We start from the raw sequence: 21,121 nt of genomic DNA on the forward strand, positions 1-21,121 counted from the left end.
TCCTGCAGAAAGGAAACTCTGGCATGGAATATATGTAGCAGAGTTAAGTTAGTTGCTGCCCGTTTTTGTCAGCAGGAGGGAAAAGAGGGAGCCCGGCGCCAGTGCCTGCTGATAGTCCAGCGGCCTGTGTTGGCACCGCTGCCCCTATCAGCCGCCGCATCCCCCCCACCCCACCCCCTTACGTCACCTCTCCACAGGCCTGATCCTAGACAAGAATTTTTTCAGCAGAAGAGGGGCCTTAATGTTCTTCCTGGGTTCCCAATATCTCTCCTCAGGGCCAAACCCCTTCCAATCCACCAGAAACAGGGTTTTCATTCTACTCTTCTTCATCCCTAGAATGGCCTTTACCTCATAGACATTCTCATCACTGACCGCAACAGGAGCAGAAACCGGTTTCTTGAAAAAACTATTCAGGATGACGGGCTTCAGCAGGGAGACATGGAAGGAATTTGGTACCCGGAGGGAGGCTGGTAGCTTACGCTTGTAGGAAACATCATTGATTTGTTCAAGAATTTCAAATGGACCGATGAAGTGAGGACCCAATTTCTAGGAGGGTATTTTGAGACGGATGTATTTGGAAGCAAGCCAGACTTTATAACCAGGACGGAATTTTGGGGAATTTTGTTTTTTATCTGTGGACTCTTTCATGCGCACAGAAGCCTCTTTCAGAGCTCCCCTAGTCTCCTCCCAGATTTTAGAGAACTCTCTTGAGGTAGCGTCTGCAGCAGGGATACCGGAAGAAGGAGACAAGAAGTGGCGCAAGAAGTTTGTCAGAATTTGGTTAACATGCTCCACCTGACCGCTGGACTGAGGATGATATGCTGATGAGCAGTCCAGAGATACAGTTAATAGCTTGCAGAGCTCTCCAGAATTTAGACGTAAACTGTACGCCTCTATTGGACACAATACGGAGTGGAAAGCCATGGAGACGAAAAATGTGTTCGAGAAATTTCTTGGCCAGTTGACGAGCCGAAGGAAGACAAGGCAGAGGGACGAAATGTGCCATTTTGGAGAAGCGGTCAACCGCTACCCAAATTACAGAACAACCGAAGGACATGGGTAGATCTGTGATAAAGTCCATGGCTATTTGTTGCCAGGGAACTGGAAGGGGAAGCAGAAGGCCGGCTGGACACTGTTTGAAAGTTTTAATTTTGCGCGCAGGATGGACAAGCAGCTACAAATTCTAGGATGTCTTGTCGCATGGTTGGCCATCAGTACCGCTGTGCAATGAACCTGAAGGTCTTTCTCTGACCAGCATGACCTACCACTTTAGATGAAAGACCCCATAGTAAGACTCGCTTGCAACAAAGGTTTTTCCAGGAGGAATTTCGGATAGCTTAACTGGACAGGCCAAGATTTTAGCGGGATCAATGATGAACTGGAGCTCCTCCTCCTGGTCAGTGGAATCAAAGGATCTCGAAAGAGCATCTGCTTTGAAGTTCTTATCTGCACCACGAAAGTAAAGAACAAAATCAAAACGAGCAAAGAAGAGGGACCATCGAGCTTGGCGTAGATTAAGTCTCTGTGCAGACTGTAGGTAGATGAGACTCTTGTGGTTAGTATAGATCACTACCGGATGATTGGCTCCCTCCAGAAGGTATCGCCATTCCTCCAATGCCATTTGTATGGTCAACAACTCTATGTCCCCGATCGAGTAGTTGCGCTCCGGAGAGGAGTAGGCCCTAGAGAAGAAGCCACATGATGTAATCTTACCTGAGGGAGATCTTTGTGAAAGCACCGCCCCAGCTCCAATAGACAATGCATCCACCTCCACCTTACTGGCATCAGGACGATGGAGTACTGGAGCCGCAGAGAAGGCCTGTTTCAAGGCTTGGAAGGCCGATTCAGCCTCAGCAGTCCAATTTTGGGGATTTGCCCCTTTACGTGTCAAGGCTGAGATGGGGGCTGTCAAAGAAGAGAAGTGTGGCACGAACTGGCAGTAGTAGTTGGCAAACCCCAGAAAGCGTTGAATAGCCTTTAAACCAAAAGGACGGGGCAACTTCAAAATCGCAGACAGCTTTTCAGGATCCATCTGTAGACCAGTATCAGATATTATGTACCCCAAAAATGGAAGTGAAGGTTTGTTCGAAGAGACCTTTTTCAAACTTGGCATACGGACAATTTTTTTTTTTGCCTTTGAAGGACCAGGCAAACCACAACACAAGAATATAACAAGTCTCTGAAAATATCATTAAATTCTTGGAACACTGCAGGAGCATTGCTTAGTCCAAACGGCATCACCAGATATTCATAGTGACCGTCACGGGTGTTGAAGGCGGTCTTCCACTCGTCCCCTTGACGAATTCAGATCAAATTGTAGGCCCTACACAGATCTAATTTGGAGAAGATTTTAGCTGCTCTGAGGCAGTCAAACAACTCTGGAATAAGGGGAAGGGGGTATTTGCTCTTGACAGTGATTTTATTTAGGCCCCTATAATCGATGCATGGGCGGAGAAAACCATCTTTTTTTTTTTACAAAGAAGAAGTCAGCGCCAGCCGGAGAAGATTTTCTTTAATGTACTCAGACATGGCTTGTGTCTCGGTTGGTGACAGAGGATAAATGCGACCACGGGAAGGTGAAGAACCAGGAATCAGATCAATTGGCCTGTGTGGAGGTAACGTCTCAGCCTCCTTCTTATCAAAGACGTCGGCATAGGCATGGTATGCTGCAGGCAGATTTTCAAGATTTGGTGGCACGCGGGGTAACCGAGCAGGCCAAACAGGAGAAAGACACTTTCCAAGGCAGTACTGTCTCCAACTAAGCACCTCTCCAGACTTCCAATCAAGAACAGGTTTATGGGTACAGAGCCATGGAAGCCGCAAAAGGAGAGGGTGGGAAAGACTTCGAACCAAGTCTCGAACCAAGAACGAAATCTCTTCTGTATGAAGAGATCCCATCTGTAGTCTTACAGGTTCCATACAAAATTGTACGGACTCAGATAGAGCCCTTCCATCGACGGATGACACCATCAATGTTCTTTGCAGGCGTCGGACTGGAATACGATATTGATCCACTATGGCTTGCTGCAGAAAATGTCCTGCTGATCCAGAATAGCCGTCTTCGTGAACCGATTATCTCCAAACGACAAGGTTGCCGGCAGAGTCAGGGGTGGAGAGGAATTATCTTCACCTAGAGTCTCCAACGGCCCCTAGGCTTGGGAGTTTCCCGGCTTCAGGGGACAAGCACGGAGCACATGATCAGAACCACCACAATAGAAACAAAGTCCTTTGGCACGGCAGTGATCACATTCCTGTTCAGACAGCCTAACTCGGTCGACCTGCATGGATTCAGGAACTGCAGACAACATAAAAGGCAGAGGGTTAGAGGCTTGCAGAAGGGAAGATGCCAGATGACTAGGCTTCTTCTCACATGCCACTTCTCTGGCACGTTCTTAGAACCGTAAATCAATTTGAGTAGCCAGGGAGATGAGGTCATCCAGGGTGGAAGGAACATCCTGTCTGGCCAATTCATCTTTAATTCTCCCACAGAGGCCCTCCCAAAAGGTGGCCACAAGTGCCTCATTATTCCAGCCAAGTTCAGAGGTTAGCGTACGGAACTGGACTGCATACCAGCCCACAGATTGGTTACCTTGACGCAACCGCAGTAGGGAGGATGTGGAGGAGGAGGTGCGTCCGGGCTCGTCGAACACCTTGCGGAAGGCCTCTAGAAAAGGCCTGTAGATTCATTATGACTGGGTCGTTCCTTTCCCAGAGGGGATTGATCCAGGCCAGTGCCTCCCTGTAAGGTGTGACATAAGAAAAGCCACTTTGGCTCGATTCGAGGCAAAAGTTCAAAATGAAGGGTGCATTGATTTATGAACCTCCGACACTGCTTAGGGTCACCGTTGAAACGTGAAGGAGCAGAGAGACGAGGTCCAGATCTGGGTACGTAGGAAGAGGACGGAGCAGGAGCCGAATTAACTTGGGCAGAGAAACTTGATGACTCTGGTTTAGCGGATGTCAGGTCATTTAGACGCATATTCACATTGCGTAGTTAGAACAATATTTGATCCTGACGCTCACGCTGCTGGGCCAACTCCTGGTGTAACTCAATGTTACTGGGCAGGTTCGGATCAGAGGGGTCCATGGCCTGAGCAAACTGTTATGCAAGCGGGTGTGGACCCACTGCGCCACTGACTGGGTATACTCCGGAGGGGCGTAACTAAGCAGCTACCTGGTATTCATTAAATTCCTGTAAGTAAATATACAATAACTGAAAAACTTTGTTATGCTTTTAATAATAAGGGCACCATCTCTGACAATAAAATAAGAGCCTTAGATTAATAGAACATAATTATGCTTTAAACATGTCATTTTACATTTTGACACCCCATTTCTAATAAATTCTAGGAAATACCTGTGGGGTTAAAATGCTCACTGCAACCCTAATTCTATGAGAGGTGTAGTTTTCAAAATTGGATCTTTTGGGAGTTTTTCCTCAAGGCGTTTTGAAACCTGTAAAGATGTCTGTATAATAGCCAAAACAAAAGGAGAATCCAAAATCCACAAGGTGCTCCTTCATTTCTGAGGTGGTATTTGAGTCAAGTAGCTCTCTATTGCTGCACATGGGATATTTCAAAAAATTACAAAATTCTGGGTAATTTTATTTCTTTTTATCACCTGCTGTTTTAAAATAAAAAAATTGGGGAAAGATACATAATATTTAAGATATTACGATCTCTATTATTTCTGCTAGAAGTTATGAATTACTTGCTAGCAGTCTGCAGTAAGGGTGCAGAGGGGTGATAACCAGTTGGGGTTGTGTACCTGCAGACTCCCTTTATCTAATCAGTGAGTGCTGCCATTTTCAGAATGTTCAGGTATACACCCCCAACTGGTTACCACCCCTTCGTACCCTTACTGCAGACTGCTAGCATTTCATTCATAATGTCTAGTAGAAAAAATAAAGGAATGGCACAATATAAAGTCATAACAATAGATGCTCCAGATTATTACATAAGGAATGCATGTACTGTAGCTATATCAGTCATGTCAGGAGTGGTGAAAGGTCCTCTTTAACACCAGGGCAGATGGTCCATCCCAGCTGGAGTTACCGCATGAAACTCTATACCAGGGAGGCAGGTAATGACGGAAAAATACAACTGAAACTGGGCCAGTTGAACCCCATGTTAATACTTGGTTAGGCGAGGGATGCCAAGAGGGACAGTTAGCTTAACCCCTTAGTGACCACCCATACGTGTTTTTACGGCGGTCACTAAGGGGCCTTAGGCTGGGCCGCCGCGTTTTTACGGCGGCCCGGTCTAAGCGCTGCACGGATCCCCCGTGCAGCGGGGAGCGCGGACCCGGCTCTCACATGAGAGCCGGGGGCCTGCTCTAACAGCCCGGACCGGCAGAAGTGCCGATCCGGGCTGTTTAACCCTTTACATGCCGGGCGCAATGGCGCCTGCTGCATGTAAAGTGGTGACAGAGGGAGCGGACTCCCTCTGTCTCCCATCAGCACCCCGAAAATAAGATCGCGGGGTGCTGATGTGTTCGGAAGCTTACCTCACTTCCGATCAGGGCCCCGAGGCTGTCTTCAGTTCTCTCCAGCAGGCTGTGCCTCTCTGGCGCAGCCTGCTGGTTAATGTTTGAATAGCATTGCTATTCAAATGTAATGCCTTATAGAGATAATGCATTACATTTTTAAGGCAATCAAAATACTGAATATTATAGTCCCCTTGTGGGACTTTTAAGTAGTAAAAAAAATAGAAAAAAATATACATTTATTAAATAAAAAAATTGCCATCAAATAAAAAAATATGCTTTTTTTTCCATTGAAAATACGCTTTTCAATGAAAAAAATTGCAAAAAGTAAATATCCCCCATATGTTTGGTATTGCCGCGTCCGTAACGACCCGGACTACATAAATATTACATAAATTATCCCCTATGGTGAACGCCGTAAAAAATAAAAATAAAAAAAAGACAGAATTTCTAATTTATTCTTAGTTTCCACCGAAAAAAAATTAATAACAAGCGATCAAAAAGCGCCATTTACTCCAAAATGATACCAATGAAAAATAAAAGTTGTCCCTCAAAAATCAAGCCCTAACACAAAGAAAAAGAAAAAAAAAAGTTATGGGTCTTGTGAAGTGGCAATGCAAAATCATTTTTTGGGTTAATAAAAGGGGTTTTATTGGAAAAAAAGTAGTAAAACGTAAAAAAAATTATAAGTATTTAGTATCACTGTAATCGTACTGACCCAGAGAATAAAGATATTATGTTATTTGTACCGAAAAATGAACGCCGTAAAATTTATAATGTAAAAACGCAGTGGCAGTATTGCTATTTTCCCCCATCTCCCTCCCAGAAAGAGTTAATAAAAGTTAATCAAAAAGTTATGTGTACCCCAAAATGGTGCCATTAAAAACTATAACTTGTCCCGTAAAAAACAAGCCCTCATAAAGCTATATAGACAAAAAAATAAAAAAGTTATAGCTCTTGGAACGAGACCATGAAAAAAGGAAGAAAATTCCTTGGTCATAAAGGCCCAAACAGGCTTGGTCACTAAGGGGTTAAAGGGTTCTTTGGAGGATCTGATGACACATAGGCTTGACAAACTGCAAGAACTTAGGCTAATTTCACACTTGCGTTTTTGCTTTCCGTTTGCGAGATCCGTCATGGGCTCCCATAAGTGGTCCAAAACGGATCAGTTTTGCACTAATGCATTCTGAATGAAAAAGGTTCCATTTAGAATGCATAAGTTTGCCTCCGATCAGTCTCCATTCCGTTTTGGAGACGGACACTAAATCACTTCCTGCAGCGTTTTGCTGTCCGCCTGACGAAACTGAGGCAGACGGATCCATCTTGGCACACAATGTAAGTCAATGGGGACAGATCCGTTTTCACAATTTGGCACAATAGAAAACTGATCCGTCTCGCATTGACTTTCAATAGCCGTCTTGGCTATGTTACAGATAATACAAACTGATCCGTTCCTGACTGATGCATGCGGTTGTATTATTGTAACGGATCCGTTTTTGCAGATCCATGACGGATCTTCCCAAAACGCGAGTGTGAAATTAGCCTTACTCTGAAGGACCTTTAAGGGACTGAGATGGAAAGTGCACAAAACAAAGGATTTTAGCTACAGATATAGAATTCACCCAGAAGCCTGACAATCTACCAAACTATCAAGGTAGAGAGAAAAAATAGTGTTTTTGCAAAAAAAGATTGTTTCAAGAAAAAAAAACGAAAAAACGCCCCTGTCCTCTGATTTTATAATAAAAAAAAAAAAAAGGAAAAAACACACATATTAGGTATCACGACGTCCGTAAAGACACTAAAACTTCATTTTTGTTGTTTCAGAAACGCTATTATTGTGCAGTGCTCCAGACAAAAAAAAAATACCTAGTAGCCATTGGCTCCTGAACTGAAAAATTTATGAGCCAAATCAAATTTTTAGTTGCCAAATTGAAAGCGAATCAAAATTTTGGTATCGTGACAACGCTATGCCGATCAGATCGGCGTAGGGTTATTTTGATACCATAATTTTAATTCGCTTTCGTCACCATAAAAAAAAGTATTGCAATACTAAATACTGCACAAAAAAAAACCACAAAAAAAAGCAGCGTGCATTTCGCATTTGATGAAACGTTCGGCCCATAATAGAACAGTCCTATCCTATTTTTTGGGGTGACAAGGTGACAAAAAATTTTTATAAATATTTTTTAATAATTTAATAGTTCGGACTTTTCGGACGCAGCGCCAATGTAATATGTTTATTTATTTATTGTTTATATATTTTATATGTAAAATTGGGAAAGGAGGGATTTAAACTTAATATTTTAGGGTACTTTCACACTAGCGTTTTTCATTTCCGGCATAGAGTTCCGTCCTAGGGGCTCTATACCAGAAAATAACTGATCAGGCATATCCCCATGCATTCTGAATGGAGAGTAATTCATTCAGGATGCATCAGGATGTCTTCAGTTCAGTCATTTTGACTGATCATGCAAAAGATAAAACCGCAGTATGCTACGATTTTATCTCCAGCAAAACAAAAAACTGAAGACTTGCCTGAATGCCGGATCCGACATTTTTCCCCATAGGAATGTATTAGTGCCAGATCCAGCATTCAAAATACCGGAATACACCAGCACTGAATCCGGACCCTTTCACTTCTATGGGGATGTGCACATGAACGGTGATTTTCACGCATCACTTGTGCGTTGCGTGAAAATCGCAGCATGCTCTATGTTGTGCGTTTTTCATGCAACGCAGGCACCATAGAAGTTAATGGGGCTGCGTGAAAATCGCAAGCATCCGCAAGCAAGCGCGGATGCGGTGTGATTTTCAAGCATGGTTGCTAGGATGAAAGTCTATTCACTGTATTATTTTCCCTTATAACATGGTTATAAGGGAAAATAATAGCATTCTTTAATACAGAATGCTTAGTAGAAGGTCAATATAACAAACATATACACCCCAGTATAATAAACATTGGTCGCGCAGTGCGCCCCCCCCCCAACACCCCAGTATAACAAACATTGGTGGCACAGGGCGCCCCCCCAACACCCCAGTATAATAAACATTGGTGGCACAGTGCGCCCCCCCAACACCCCAGTATAATAAACATTGGTGGCGCATTGCGCCCCCCCCAACACCCCAGTATAGTAAACATTGGTGGCGCAGTGCGCTCCCCCCAATATAATAAACATTGGTGGCGCAATGGACAGACAGTAAAAAAATTAAAAAATAATTAACTCACCTCCTCCAATTGATCGCGTAGCAGCCAGTCTCCTGTTCTTTCTTCAGGACCTGTGGTGACATCACTGTGCTCATCACATGGTACATCACATGATCCATCACCATGGTAATGGACCATGTGATGAGCTCAGTGACGTCACCACAGGTCTTGAAGAAAGAACAGGAGATCTGCAGCTACGTGATCAATTGGCGGAGGTGAGTTAATTTTATATATTTTTTTCAACCCTCATTGGCACTTCCCACTGCGCTGCCAATGTTTATTATACTAGGGGGGCGCACTGTGCCACCAATGTTTATTATACTGGGGGGCGCACTGTGCCACCAATGTTTATTATACTGGAAGGGGCGCACTGTGCCACCAATGTTTATTATACTGGGGGGGCGCTCTGTGCCACCAATGTTTATTATACTGGGGGGCGCACTGTGCCACCAATGTTTATTATACTGGGGGGTGGCGCACTGCGCAACCAATGAAGATAACTGACCTGTTAATACAAATACAGGAGGCGGGTGCCGGAATCAAATAGCCGGCATCCAAACTCTATGACAGGGAGCTGCGATCTGCTGCAGTTAACCCCTCAGTGCCGCTGATCACAGCTCCCTGTCCGAAGAAGATAACTGACCTGTTAATACAAATACAGGAGGCGGGTGCCGGAATCAAATAGCCGGCACCCGCCTCCTGTATTTGTATTAACAGGTCAGTTATCTTCGATGGTGGTGCAGTGGCCACAGCCCCTTCTCCTCCTGTCTCTCTTCTTAATTGTGGAGGCGGCGGCGGCAGCAGCACAGAGGGGAGGGAGAGACTACTTCTCCACTGTGCTGCTGAGAGGAACATCGGCGGTGGGGCAGAGAAATATGAGCTCCTGTGCCCCGCCGATGTATTCAACTGCAGAGCTGCGGCGACGGGTCTAGTCGCAAATGGCGACAAGACTAAAAAGTCTTATTACACTTATAGAGCTTTCATTTGGTGGTATTTCATTGCTGCTGACATTTTAACTTTTTTTATATTAATCAAAATTGACTGACATTTTTGCAAAAAAACAAAATTTTTCACTTTCTGTTGTAAAATGTTTCAATTAAAACTACATTTCTATATACATTTTTCTCTAAATGTATTGTTCTACATGTCTTTGATAAAAAAAAATGCAATAAGTGTATATTTATTGTTTTGGGTAAAAGTTATAGCGTTTACAAACTATGGTGCAAAAATGTGAATTTATGCACTTTGACTTTCTGAGCACCTGTCATGTTTCCTGAGGTTCTACAATGCCCAGACAGTAGAAACACCCCACAAATGACCCCATTTCGGAAAGGACCCCTAAGGAATTCGCTGATGGGCATAGTGAGTTCATGGAAGTTTTTATTTTTTGTCACAAGTTAGCGGAATATGATAATTTTTTTACAAAGTCTCATATTCCACAAACTTGTGACAAAAAAATAAAATTTTATATGAATTAACCATACCCCTCACGGAATACCTTGGGGTGTCTTCTTTCCAAAATGGGGTCACATGTGGGGTATTTATACTGCCCTGGCATTTTAGGGGCCCTAAAGCTTGAGAAGTAGTTTGGAATCCAAATTCGTAAATATGCCCTGTGAAATCCTGAAAGTACTCATTGGAAATTGGGTCCCTTTGCGCATCTTGGCTGCAAAAAAGTGTCACACATGTGGTATCGCCGTACTCAGAAGAAGTAGGGCAATGTGTTTTGTGGTGTCTTTTTACATATACCCATGCTGGGTGAGAGAAATAAGACTCTCTAAAAGACAACTTTTCCCATTTTTTTAATACAAAGTTATCATTTGACAGAGATATTTCTCACACAAAGTTTGTGTATATGTAAAAAGACACCCCCAAAACACATTGCCCTACTTCTCCCAAGTACAGCAATACCACATGTGTGACACTTTTTTGCAGCCAAGATGTGCAAAGGGGCCCAAATTCCAAAGAGTACCTTTTAGGAGGGCATTTTTAGGCATTTGGATTCCAGACTTCACGCTTTGGGGCCCCTAAAATGCCAGGGCAGTATAAATACCCCACAAGTGACCCCATTTTGGAAAGAAGACACCCCAAGGTATTCCGTGAGGGGCATGGTGAGTTCCTATAATATTATTTATTTTTTTGGGCACAAGTTAGTGGAAAATGATTTTGTAAGAGAAAAAATAAAATAAAATAATCATTTTTCCCTAACTTGTGCCAAAATATATATATATATATATGTTCTAAGAACTCGCCATGCCCCTCACGGAATACCTTGGGGGGTCTTCTTTCCAAAATGGGGTCTCTTGTGGGGTATTTATACTACCTTGGCATTTTAGAGGCCCTAAAGCGTGAGAAGAAGTCTGGAACATAAATGTCTAAAACATTTTACGCATTTGGATTCCGTGAGGGGTATGGTGAGTTCATGTGAGATTTTATTTTTTGGCACAAGTTAGTGGAATATGAGACTTTGTAAGAAAAAATAAAAAAAACAATTTCCGCGAACTTGTGGCAAAAAAAAAAAAAAAAAAAAGAACTCGCCAGGCCCCTCAAAAGTGATCTTTTTATAGCGCCGCAGCGATTTTACATTGTTTTTGTAGTGATCAGAAAAAAAAAATTCTGTCACTGCGGTGGGGCGGACGGAACACAAGTGTGCGCACAAAATCAGGGCTGATTGGGCGAACACTGCGTTTTTTGTAGAGCCTATACAACATGTCCTATTCTTGTCCGCAATTGCGGACAAGAAAAGGCATTTTCTATATAGTTCTGGCAATGTGCGGATCCGCAAAATGCGGAGAGCACATTGCCGGTGTCCGTGTTTTGCAGATCCACGGTGTCTGTGTTTTGAGGATCCGCAAAACACATACGGACGTCTGAATGGAGCCTTACAGGGGGGTGATCAATGACAGGGGGGTAATCAGGGAGTCTATATGGGGTGATCACCCCCCTGTCATTGATCACCCACCCCCCTGTAAGGCTCCATTCAGACGTCCGTATGTGTTTTGCGGATCCGTGGATCCGCAAAACACATACGGATGTCTGAATGGAGCCTTACAGGGGGGTGATCAATGACAGAGGGGTGATCTGGGAGTCTATAAGGGGTGATCACCCCCCTGTCATTGATCACCCCCCTGTAAGTCTCCATTCAGACGTCCGTAATGTGTTTTGCGGATCTGTGGATCCGCAAAACACATACGGATGTCTGAATGGAGCCTTACAGGGGGGTGATCAATGACAGGGGGGTGAGCAGGGAGTCTATATGGGGTGATCAGGGGTTAATAAAAGGTTAATAAGTAACAGGGGGGTGGGGGTGTAGTGTAGTGGTGTTTGGTGCTACCTACAGAGCTACCTGTGTCCTCTGGTGGTCGATCCAAGCAAAAGGGACCACCAGAGAACCAGGTAGCAGGTATATCAGACGCTGTTAACAAAACAGCGTCTGATATACCTTTCAAGGGTTAAAAAATCGCATCTACAGCCTGCCAGCGAACGAGCACCTGTGTGCTCGCGTTCACAGGAAATCTCGCGTCTCGCGAGATGACGTGCCGGCGCGTCAAAGAGAAACAAACCGGCCGCCTCCGGACCGCAATCCTGCGTTAGGCGGTCCGGAGGCAGTTAATTCTTGTGGAACACCTAAAGAGTTAATAAAGTTTGTAAAATTAGTTTTGAGTAACTTGAGGGGTGTAGTTTCTCATAAATAAAGGTGAAATATATTGATTCAAATTTATCATCATGAAGTATAATGTGCCATGAGAAAAGAATCTCAGAATGGCTTGGATAAATAAAAGTGTTCCAAAGTTATTACCACATAAATTGACACATGTCAGATTTGCAAAAAATGGCCCGGGGTAGAAGAGGTTAACCTCTAATATGCCAATTTTTGCATTTTCATTTTTTCTTCCCTGCCTTCCAAGAGCCATAACTCTTTATTTTCCGTTTAAAAAGCCATGGGGGCTTATATTTTGCAGGACAAGGTGTATTTTTATTGGTGTTAAGTTACCATAACTTGTAATGGGAAGAAAAACAAAAAAAACACAATCCTAATATGTTTTTTGGGGTTTGTTTACTGTGCGGTATAAATTATATACGACCTTATTCTGCATGTCAATATGATTACAGGAATGCAAAATTACATTTTTTATTGTATTTCTACTTAGAAAACAATTTGAAAAAATAAGCTTTGAATCTCCATATTTTGACAGAAATGTAAGGAGATGTGTGAGGGCTTGCTTTCCAAGGCAAGCCATAGTTTAGGGTACAAATGGCTTTTTGACCGCTTTCTATTCAATTTTTTTTGGAGGGAGGAGCAAGGGGACAAAAAAAAATTAGTGCATTTTCCCCCCATTACAGCATTAACCACGCAAGAAAAATTATATCAGTGGATTGGGCATTTTAAGACACTGTGATATAAATAAAGTTAATTTTATACCAATGATGTAATTTCAGTAATTATGGCCAGGTGTCAGCTGTATTACAAAGCCAGCAACTGCTAAGTATAAAGCAGGCTCAGCTCGTGAGACCCCTCCATAATTTCCTGCATGCAAATAGCAGACATGTGCAACATTTTGCATTAAGTGGTTAAGGAACAAAGTTGTTTAGGGGTTTATACAGCATAACAACATAACCATTTTGGTAAAGGACTTATTTTAATTTTTTCATTTTCGTTTTACCTTCCCCGCCTTCCAAGAGCCATGAAGGCTTGTTTTTTTGCAGGACAAGTTGTATTTTTTAATGGCACTGTTTAGTTTACCATACCTTGAATTGAAAAATGGGTAAAACATTTTTGTGCAGTGAAATGTTTTATATTTTAATAGTTCAGACACTTTTGGACGTGTCTGAACTATAAAAAAAATTGTGAAAGGGGTGTGATTTGAATTTTTAGTATTTTTTTACTATCATTTTTAGTCCCCTTAGAGGACTTGAACATGCTAGAATATCATTGCGATATATGGGATTTGAACATTCTATCAGGGAATCTAATCCTCATGCAACTCTTTTCAGGCAGTTGGCCATGACAGTCTTTGGAACTTTCCCCATGCACCAGGCTGTCATAACAATGAATTTTGAAACTGGTCCTTAAAAAGTGGGTTTTGGAAATTTTCTTAAAACTTCCAAGAATTGCTTCTAAAATTCTAAGCCTTCTAACGTCCTTTACAAAATGATAGCAACATAAAGTAGACACATGAGGAATGTTAAGTAATACATATTTTATGAGGTATCACTTTCTGTTTTAAAAGCAGAGAAATTTAAATTTAGAAAATTTAGAATTTTTCAAAATTTTTGGTAAATTTGGGATTTTTTCATAAATAAAGGTGAAATATATTGACTCAAATTTATGACTATTATGAAGTATAATGTGCCACAAGAAAATCTCAGAATGGCCTGGATAAGCAAAAGTGTTCTAAAGTTACCACATAAAGTGACATGTCAGATTTTCAAAATTAGACATGGTCACGGGGGCATCAATGTCCCTTGGTCATGAAAGGGTTAATCCTTCTTCATACTCCTTACACCACACCATGCCGTAACTGTACCTATTGGTGCGCGTAAGGGTTAATGGTACCCTGGCAACTTCTATAAGGCCTCATATATACTTTAAAGGAAAGGAATTATGCAGCAAAGGTATTATTGGGGTAATTTATCAAACTGGTGTAAAGTAGAACTGGCTTAGTTGCCCATAGCAACCAATCAGATTCCACCTTTCATTTTCCAAAGGAGCTGTCAAAAATGAAAGGTGGAATCTGATTGATTGCTATGGGCAACTAAGCCAGTTCTACTTTACACCAGTTAGATAAATGACCCCATATATTTTTTAGCTAGATGTAATGCTATTCATGCAATTGGAGAGAAAAAAAATTAGGTGGGTTCACCTACAGGTGATTGTGGCAGTTTTAGATGCAGTATTTGAGCCAAAGTCAGAGGTAGATCCAGCAGGAGGGAGAAGTATATATATTTCCCTTATAATTTCATTCACTTCTTTCTTTGGCTCAAAAACTGACACAAAAGCCTGTGTGTGAACCCAACCTATGCCCATAAATTTCTACTGGCACCATACTCAGGCTTTGTGTGAAATGGATGTGAAATACGTAGTGAAAATTTACATTAGTCACTACTAATTAAAAATTCCACAATAGTAATAACTAAACAATTATGGTACAACCACACGCAGTACTACATTGGTCAACAGTAACCAGTAAGTGGCCAACCCATTTACCTGCATTGACCCTGTACTGGCTATCCTGACCTGAGCATCATATTAACCCGGTACCAGCTGCCCTGACCTATTGCCTGTTTACCATATTGCACAAACTCAGCCTGTCCTGACCTTGGCTTGCCTTGTGTCCAAGCTTCAATAGTGTCTCTTGACTCCCCTGGGTCTGCAACTGCTGAGTGGAATCTACTCCTGGAGTCAGCGAACTAATGACCCCTGCAGAAAGGTCCAGATCCTCGTATGAGGGTGATAGAATGATTGTAATGGGACCATATTGACCACACTCTCTGGAGTAGGCCCAAGTCAAATCACTCCAGTGACACAGTGGGTTCACACCCACTGCATCACAGCTTGGTATGCTAAATAGAAGCCGCAGTATTAGTCTGAATCCTGCGACACCTTCAGCTGATCAGATGCTGTGGAGAGAGTTGGACCCCCACTAATCTGATATTGTGATATTGATGATCAATCATAAGGGTAAGTCATCAATAGTTAATTACCAGAAAAAAAAACTTTAATATTAAGATTCAAACCCATAGCTCACCGTATAAATGAAGATACTGCCTTAGATGCTTCAATAGCAACCTCCAAAACAGAGTTTTCCACAGCCAACTGCAGAACATCTATTGCTGCTTTAAAGAGTCCAGTGCTAGTAAAGAGCTTTATTTCCATAGGTTGCCTATGAGGCCACAGAGAAGCACTCTGTCAGTGCCTTAAAACTTCTTTATGTAAACAGAATATAATGTTATATTACAGTAAATATATTTTTTACTATTTTAAAGGCAATCTATCACCACAATCTTGGACTATTATCTGCAGTAATACATGAGTACTGCTGCACATAAGGAGTCCAGATGACTTTTTTTTTCTACTGCCTACTGCCACTATAAAAATGTAGTATGATCTCCCGGAAGCTTGTAACTGAGTGGATTGATATAATATGTGTTTCATTCATTTATATCCCTGCTCATTTGGGCTTTGAAGTCAAGAAGGCCGTCCTATCAGTGACTGACAGCTATCTCTGTATGCACACTTATGCAGGGAAGACCATCAGTCACCGAATAGGACCACCTCCTTCACTTCAAAGCTCAGAATGAGCAGGGATATAAATGAATAAAATACAAGTTAAGCTGAACCTTTTCCCCAACCTTTTCCTTTATACTGCATATATTAATATGCTCAGTTCCTCCTTCTCTATAACATGCTCTCTGCAGCTTAGACACAATATTCAACGTGACAGGTTCCCTTTAACCTCGTAAACGTCTAATTAGACATTGTAAGTGCTTATTTATTTGTACAGTAGGTTGAAAAAAGCTAACCAAAAATGCTGGGAATGGAACTTATTTTTCTAAGGGTGACCTCAAACATAGCTTTTTTATACTGCAGTTCTGTAGAAGTTTTTCATAGCACCTCATCTGCAGACAGCTGGTTATGGGGTGACTGCTCTTCATTAGTGCAGAGCAGAGCATACTGGTTTAACTGGGTGAGAGGCCTAGGTCAGAATTTGGGGAATACAATATCTCCTTATGGTGAGCAACTTAAACAGCATGAGGAGTCTTATAGAAGATATTGTATTCTCCAAGTCCTAACCTAGGCTTCTCACCCAGTTAAGCCAGTGCTCTCTGCTCTGCACTGATGAGGGGCAATCACCCCAAAACAGCTGTCTGCAGATGAGATGCTGGCTTAATTATTATCCAAGTCATGTCTTAAGGCCTCTTGGAAGGTCAAACATTAACTTATTGGATAGCTACCTTACATCTGGTAGCATTAGAGGCAAAGCTTGTTAAGAGCTCATTTGCATTCCAAAGGAGCATTGCGTGGCCTATAAGCAGGGCTTTTTTTCTGGCAGAACGCACCGGAGCGGCGTTCCGCCACCTTTTGACATCGCAGCCTGCCATGCTCCAGCATCGCAGGCTGCGATGTATCAGCGGGGAGGGACTGGGAGGAGGAGCTGGGGGCCAGGGTGTTCACTGTGCTCGGCCCCGCCACTCCAGTACAGTCATAAAATGTGTAATTCAATTAATAATGATTCATGCTGCCCCCTCTGTAGTATAACATTCAATATATCCTACTCACAGGGCTACTGTTATATCGTAAAGCAGGCCGGCCGGGCAGACGACCGGCAGCTTGAATGACTGACGTCACGTGCATGCCCGGCCTACTTTATGAATGAAGCAGGCGGCGCAGGCACATAACGTCAGTCAGTCACGCTGCCGCTCGTCTGCCTGGCCGGCCTGCATTACGATATAACAGTAGCCCTGTGAGTAGGATATATTGAATGTTATACTACAGAGGGGGTAGCATGAATCATTATTAATTTAATTACACATTTTATAACTGTACTGGAGCAGCAATGGGGGGTCTGTGGATGACACTGTTATGGGGTGGGGGGGTCTGTGGATGGCACTGTTATGGGGTGGGGGGGTCTGTGGATGGCACTGTTATGGGGTGGGGAGGTCTGTGGATGGCACTGTTATGGGGTGGGGAGGTCTGTGGATGGCACTGTTATGGGGGGGGTCTGTGGATGGCACTGTTATAGTATGGGGGATCTTTTTTTATTCAACAATCATCCCACTACAGCCCGGTTTTATTTTTTACCAAAAATCCACAAAAATTTGACAAATCCTCCAGGGAGACCGATTATCTCTGGAATAGATTCATTGACATCCAATCTCTCCGCATATGTTGACAGATTCCTTCAGGGTTATGTGAAACAGCTTCCTTCCTACCTTCGTGATTCATCTGATTTGATCAACTCCCTTAAGACATTTAGCTGGAGAGAGGAATTCCACTGGGCCACCCTAGACGTCACGTCACTCTATAGCAACATTCGTCATGATTTAGGCCTAAATTCGGTACAGTTTTTTCTCGAGAAAGACCCGTCACTTCCTATTACACAAAAAGAATTTTTAATGAAGTCCATTGAATTCATCCTCAATCATAATTATTTTCTTTTTAATGATAAATTTTATTTACAAACTAAAGGCACCGCGATGGGCACGAAATTTGCCCCTGCTTATGCGAATCTTTTTGTAGGACTGTTTGAGACTCACCAAGGTCTTCTTTCCCATCCCAGAATCATGTTTTACCGCAGGTACATAGATGACATTATCTTGATCTGGGATGGGAAAGAAGATGCTCTTTTAAGATTTGTGGAGGGTTTGAATCAAAATGATTGGGGATTAGAATTCAGTCTTGAATATGACCAGACCAAAGCCATCTTTCTAGATTTGAAACTAGAAGTTATTGCGAACACTATACATACAAGTACTTATTTCAAACATGTGGATGCTAATAGCTACCTGGATTTTTCCAGTTGTCACCTATCGAAGTGGAAACGCAATATCCCATTTAGTCAGATGAAAAGGGTAAGACGGAATTGCTCAGATAAAGAAGTTCTAGAAAAACAAATGAAAGTCCTGAAGACTAGGTTCATTGAAAAAGGCTATCCTAAACAACTGATTAAATCTTCAGCAGAAAGAACACTCATTTTAGATCAAGATTCAGCCCTAAAGACAACTCTGAAAACATCCAACAGTGAAAAAAAACCTTATGAGTACAATCTGATAACAAGGTATAATACCAAACACAGTGAAATTAAAAGAATTTTGAACAAACACTGGGGGATTCTTCTAAAAGACCCAATCCTCAAAGACATACTACCAACCACTACCAACCACTACGTCAATCATCTTTAGGATGACCGTCATGTCCTAAACTAACAACCATCAGTAAAAATATTTCAACCCCAAAACAAAAAGATACCAAACAAGGGATATATAGATGTGGGATCGCTAGATGCAAATGCTGTGTGATGATGAATCAGGGGATCACTGAACTCATAATTTCAACAAACGATATATGGAGATTTAGACAAGAAATCAGCTGTAACACCAGGAATGTATACACATAGTGTATCTAGACATTTTCTGGAGAAACACAACTGTAATTCTGCCTTACTAAAATTAACTCCGCTAGAACATATAACACAGTCCTATCAAACATTGTGCAGAAAGGAAATGCACTGGATCTTCTGTCTAAACACTTTATCTCCTCATGGCCTAAATGAAACATTAGAATATACCAACTATTGATACCCCCCAAAAAACAAATCAGATATCTAATTGGGAACATGGATAGACCAACCCCTACATAGTACTATTAATTATATTTCAGTAAAAAATAATTTATTTTTTTATTTTTATATATATACATGTTTTTCATATATATACACAACTCTTTTTCTTGTCCATTATATTGTCCCCCCTTTTTTGATGGTGTCTATATATATATATATATATATATATATATATATCAGATCCCTCTTACTGATGTTTTAGTACTCTTCTATATTTATACTCTTCTATATTTATATATATATATATTTATATTTATTTATATATATTTTTATTTCAAATATTTGCACTAGTATATTTTATGTCCATTCATTTTACATCAGGCATGTCAAACTCGCGGCCCTCCAGCTGTTGCAAAACTACAACTCCCAGCATGCCCGGACAGCCTACAGGTATCAGCCTACAGCAGGGCATTGTGGGAGTTGTAGTTTTACAACAGCTGGAGGGCCGCAGTTTGACATGCCTGTTTTACATGAACATATACAATTGCCTATTTGAGCCATTGTTCAACCAGTGAGAACTCCCCACTTTTTACCTTCCCTACGTCCAACAATTATTATATACAGGAAGTAGCCCTAGTCCGATCATCTGCGTTCCACTAACCGGAAGTGGGCGGGGACTCGGATGTAGCATCGAGTCGACGCATTACACAGTCACTCGTTTTAAGTAATTTTACCTCTAGTTTTTATCCCCTATGTCCCTAATGTCTTATCATGCCAGTTTCCTGTAAACTTTTATTTGTTATGAGCCTCCGGGAGTCGGAAGACCGGGGGTGACGTCACTTCCGGTCCCGGACCTGCAGCCGGCGAAGGACTAAGCAACTAATGTGTGCCGATTGTATATGAGATATCCCTGTATACATTGTCATATCTGTTAGAGCCGAACACTGGCTAAGTATTATGATGAATTTGTCAACCTCTGTCTGTGCTTTTGGTGCGCTCTGGCCTTCACTTCCGGTTTGCGTTCCACGCTGGAACGCATAAGGTGGACGCAAACCGGAAGTGACGCTGTACAATCTGTTTTTGGCGCCACATTTGATTTAAATAAGCTAGTTTGTTCACCAGTAGACATGCTCCTGATGAAGGGGACTTATATATCCCCGAAACGCATTGAGCCTTCTCCTCACCCCATCCTGACTACTTAATAAAAGGAATTAACAAGAAGTTCCAGTTGAAGGACTGCCGTTTATTTCCTGACTTTCTAGAAGCGAGCCAGGCGCAGGAGGAAGGGTTTGGGGGTGTTTTGAGTTTATCCCCCATCTCTCCTCCTGGGTGAAGTGAGTATAAACCAAGTTTTATTATATAGATTTGGTTTACATACTACTGGCTAAATATCTACAATATATTTTATCTTTAGTCTAATAAAGTCATTTTATGAATATTATTTTTTATAAATTTTTATAAATATACAATTTCTGCAGACTACTACCTTGAGTGGCGCCTACCTATGGGATAAAAATCTTTTTCCTCAAACTGCCTATCCTTGTCTAGGTACACTTTCCTAGCTAGTTTTATCCCATTGGCAGCCTTCTTTTAAATTGCATAGATTCTAAATTGCATAGATTCTGGTGGTCGTTGTAATTTACTACCTTATGTTTTAACATTTTTTATAGTTCTAGTAAAATTCTGTCGTATCCATACCTATTGGCGCCCTGCGAGTTAAGTTTCCTGATCCTCTTTCAGAGAAGTCAGGTGATTAACCCCCTCTTTTTTCTTTCCTGTCCCGGATCTGTGGATGCCATCCACAGATCCCCCATAACAGTGCCATTCACAGATCCTCCACCCCATAACAGTGCCACCCCCAGATCCCCCATTAACAGTGCCATCCCCATCTGGGGGATTTCTTTGCTGGGCTGGACTTTTATAGCCCCCCAAAATTTTACTTGCATCCCTGTTCTCTAAAGGGGCGGTTTTAGGGGGAGGTCCTAGGGGTGGATAGGGGCGTGGCCAGGGGAGGGGGGGTTGAGTTCCACCACCTTTTCTCTGAGAAAAAAAGCCCTGCCTATAAGACTCCTTACAACATTTAAGGCGCTCTCCATAAGGAGATATTGTATTCCCCAAATCCTGTTTCTGGGCAGTCGTGATTCCAGTC

General features: G+C 42.1%; 1 protein-coding gene across 1 annotated transcript in view; it reads right to left on the minus strand.

Moving 5' to 3' along the window:
* Nucleotides 1-21,121, minus strand: part of MEI1 (meiotic double-stranded break formation protein 1) — a 502,988-nt gene that overhangs the window by 255,713 nt on the left and 226,154 nt on the right. Inside the window, exon 11 of the mRNA XM_044301444.1 lies at nt 15,439-15,573. Within this exon, the coding sequence (XP_044157379.1) occupies nt 15,439-15,573 (135 nt within the window). The remainder of the gene's footprint in view (nt 1-15,438; nt 15,574-21,121) is intronic.

The sequence above is a fragment of the Bufo gargarizans genome, chromosome 7, assembly GCF_014858855.1.
Source record: "Bufo gargarizans isolate SCDJY-AF-19 chromosome 7, ASM1485885v1, whole genome shotgun sequence".
NCBI lineage: Eukaryota > Metazoa > Chordata > Amphibia > Anura > Bufonidae > Bufo > Bufo gargarizans.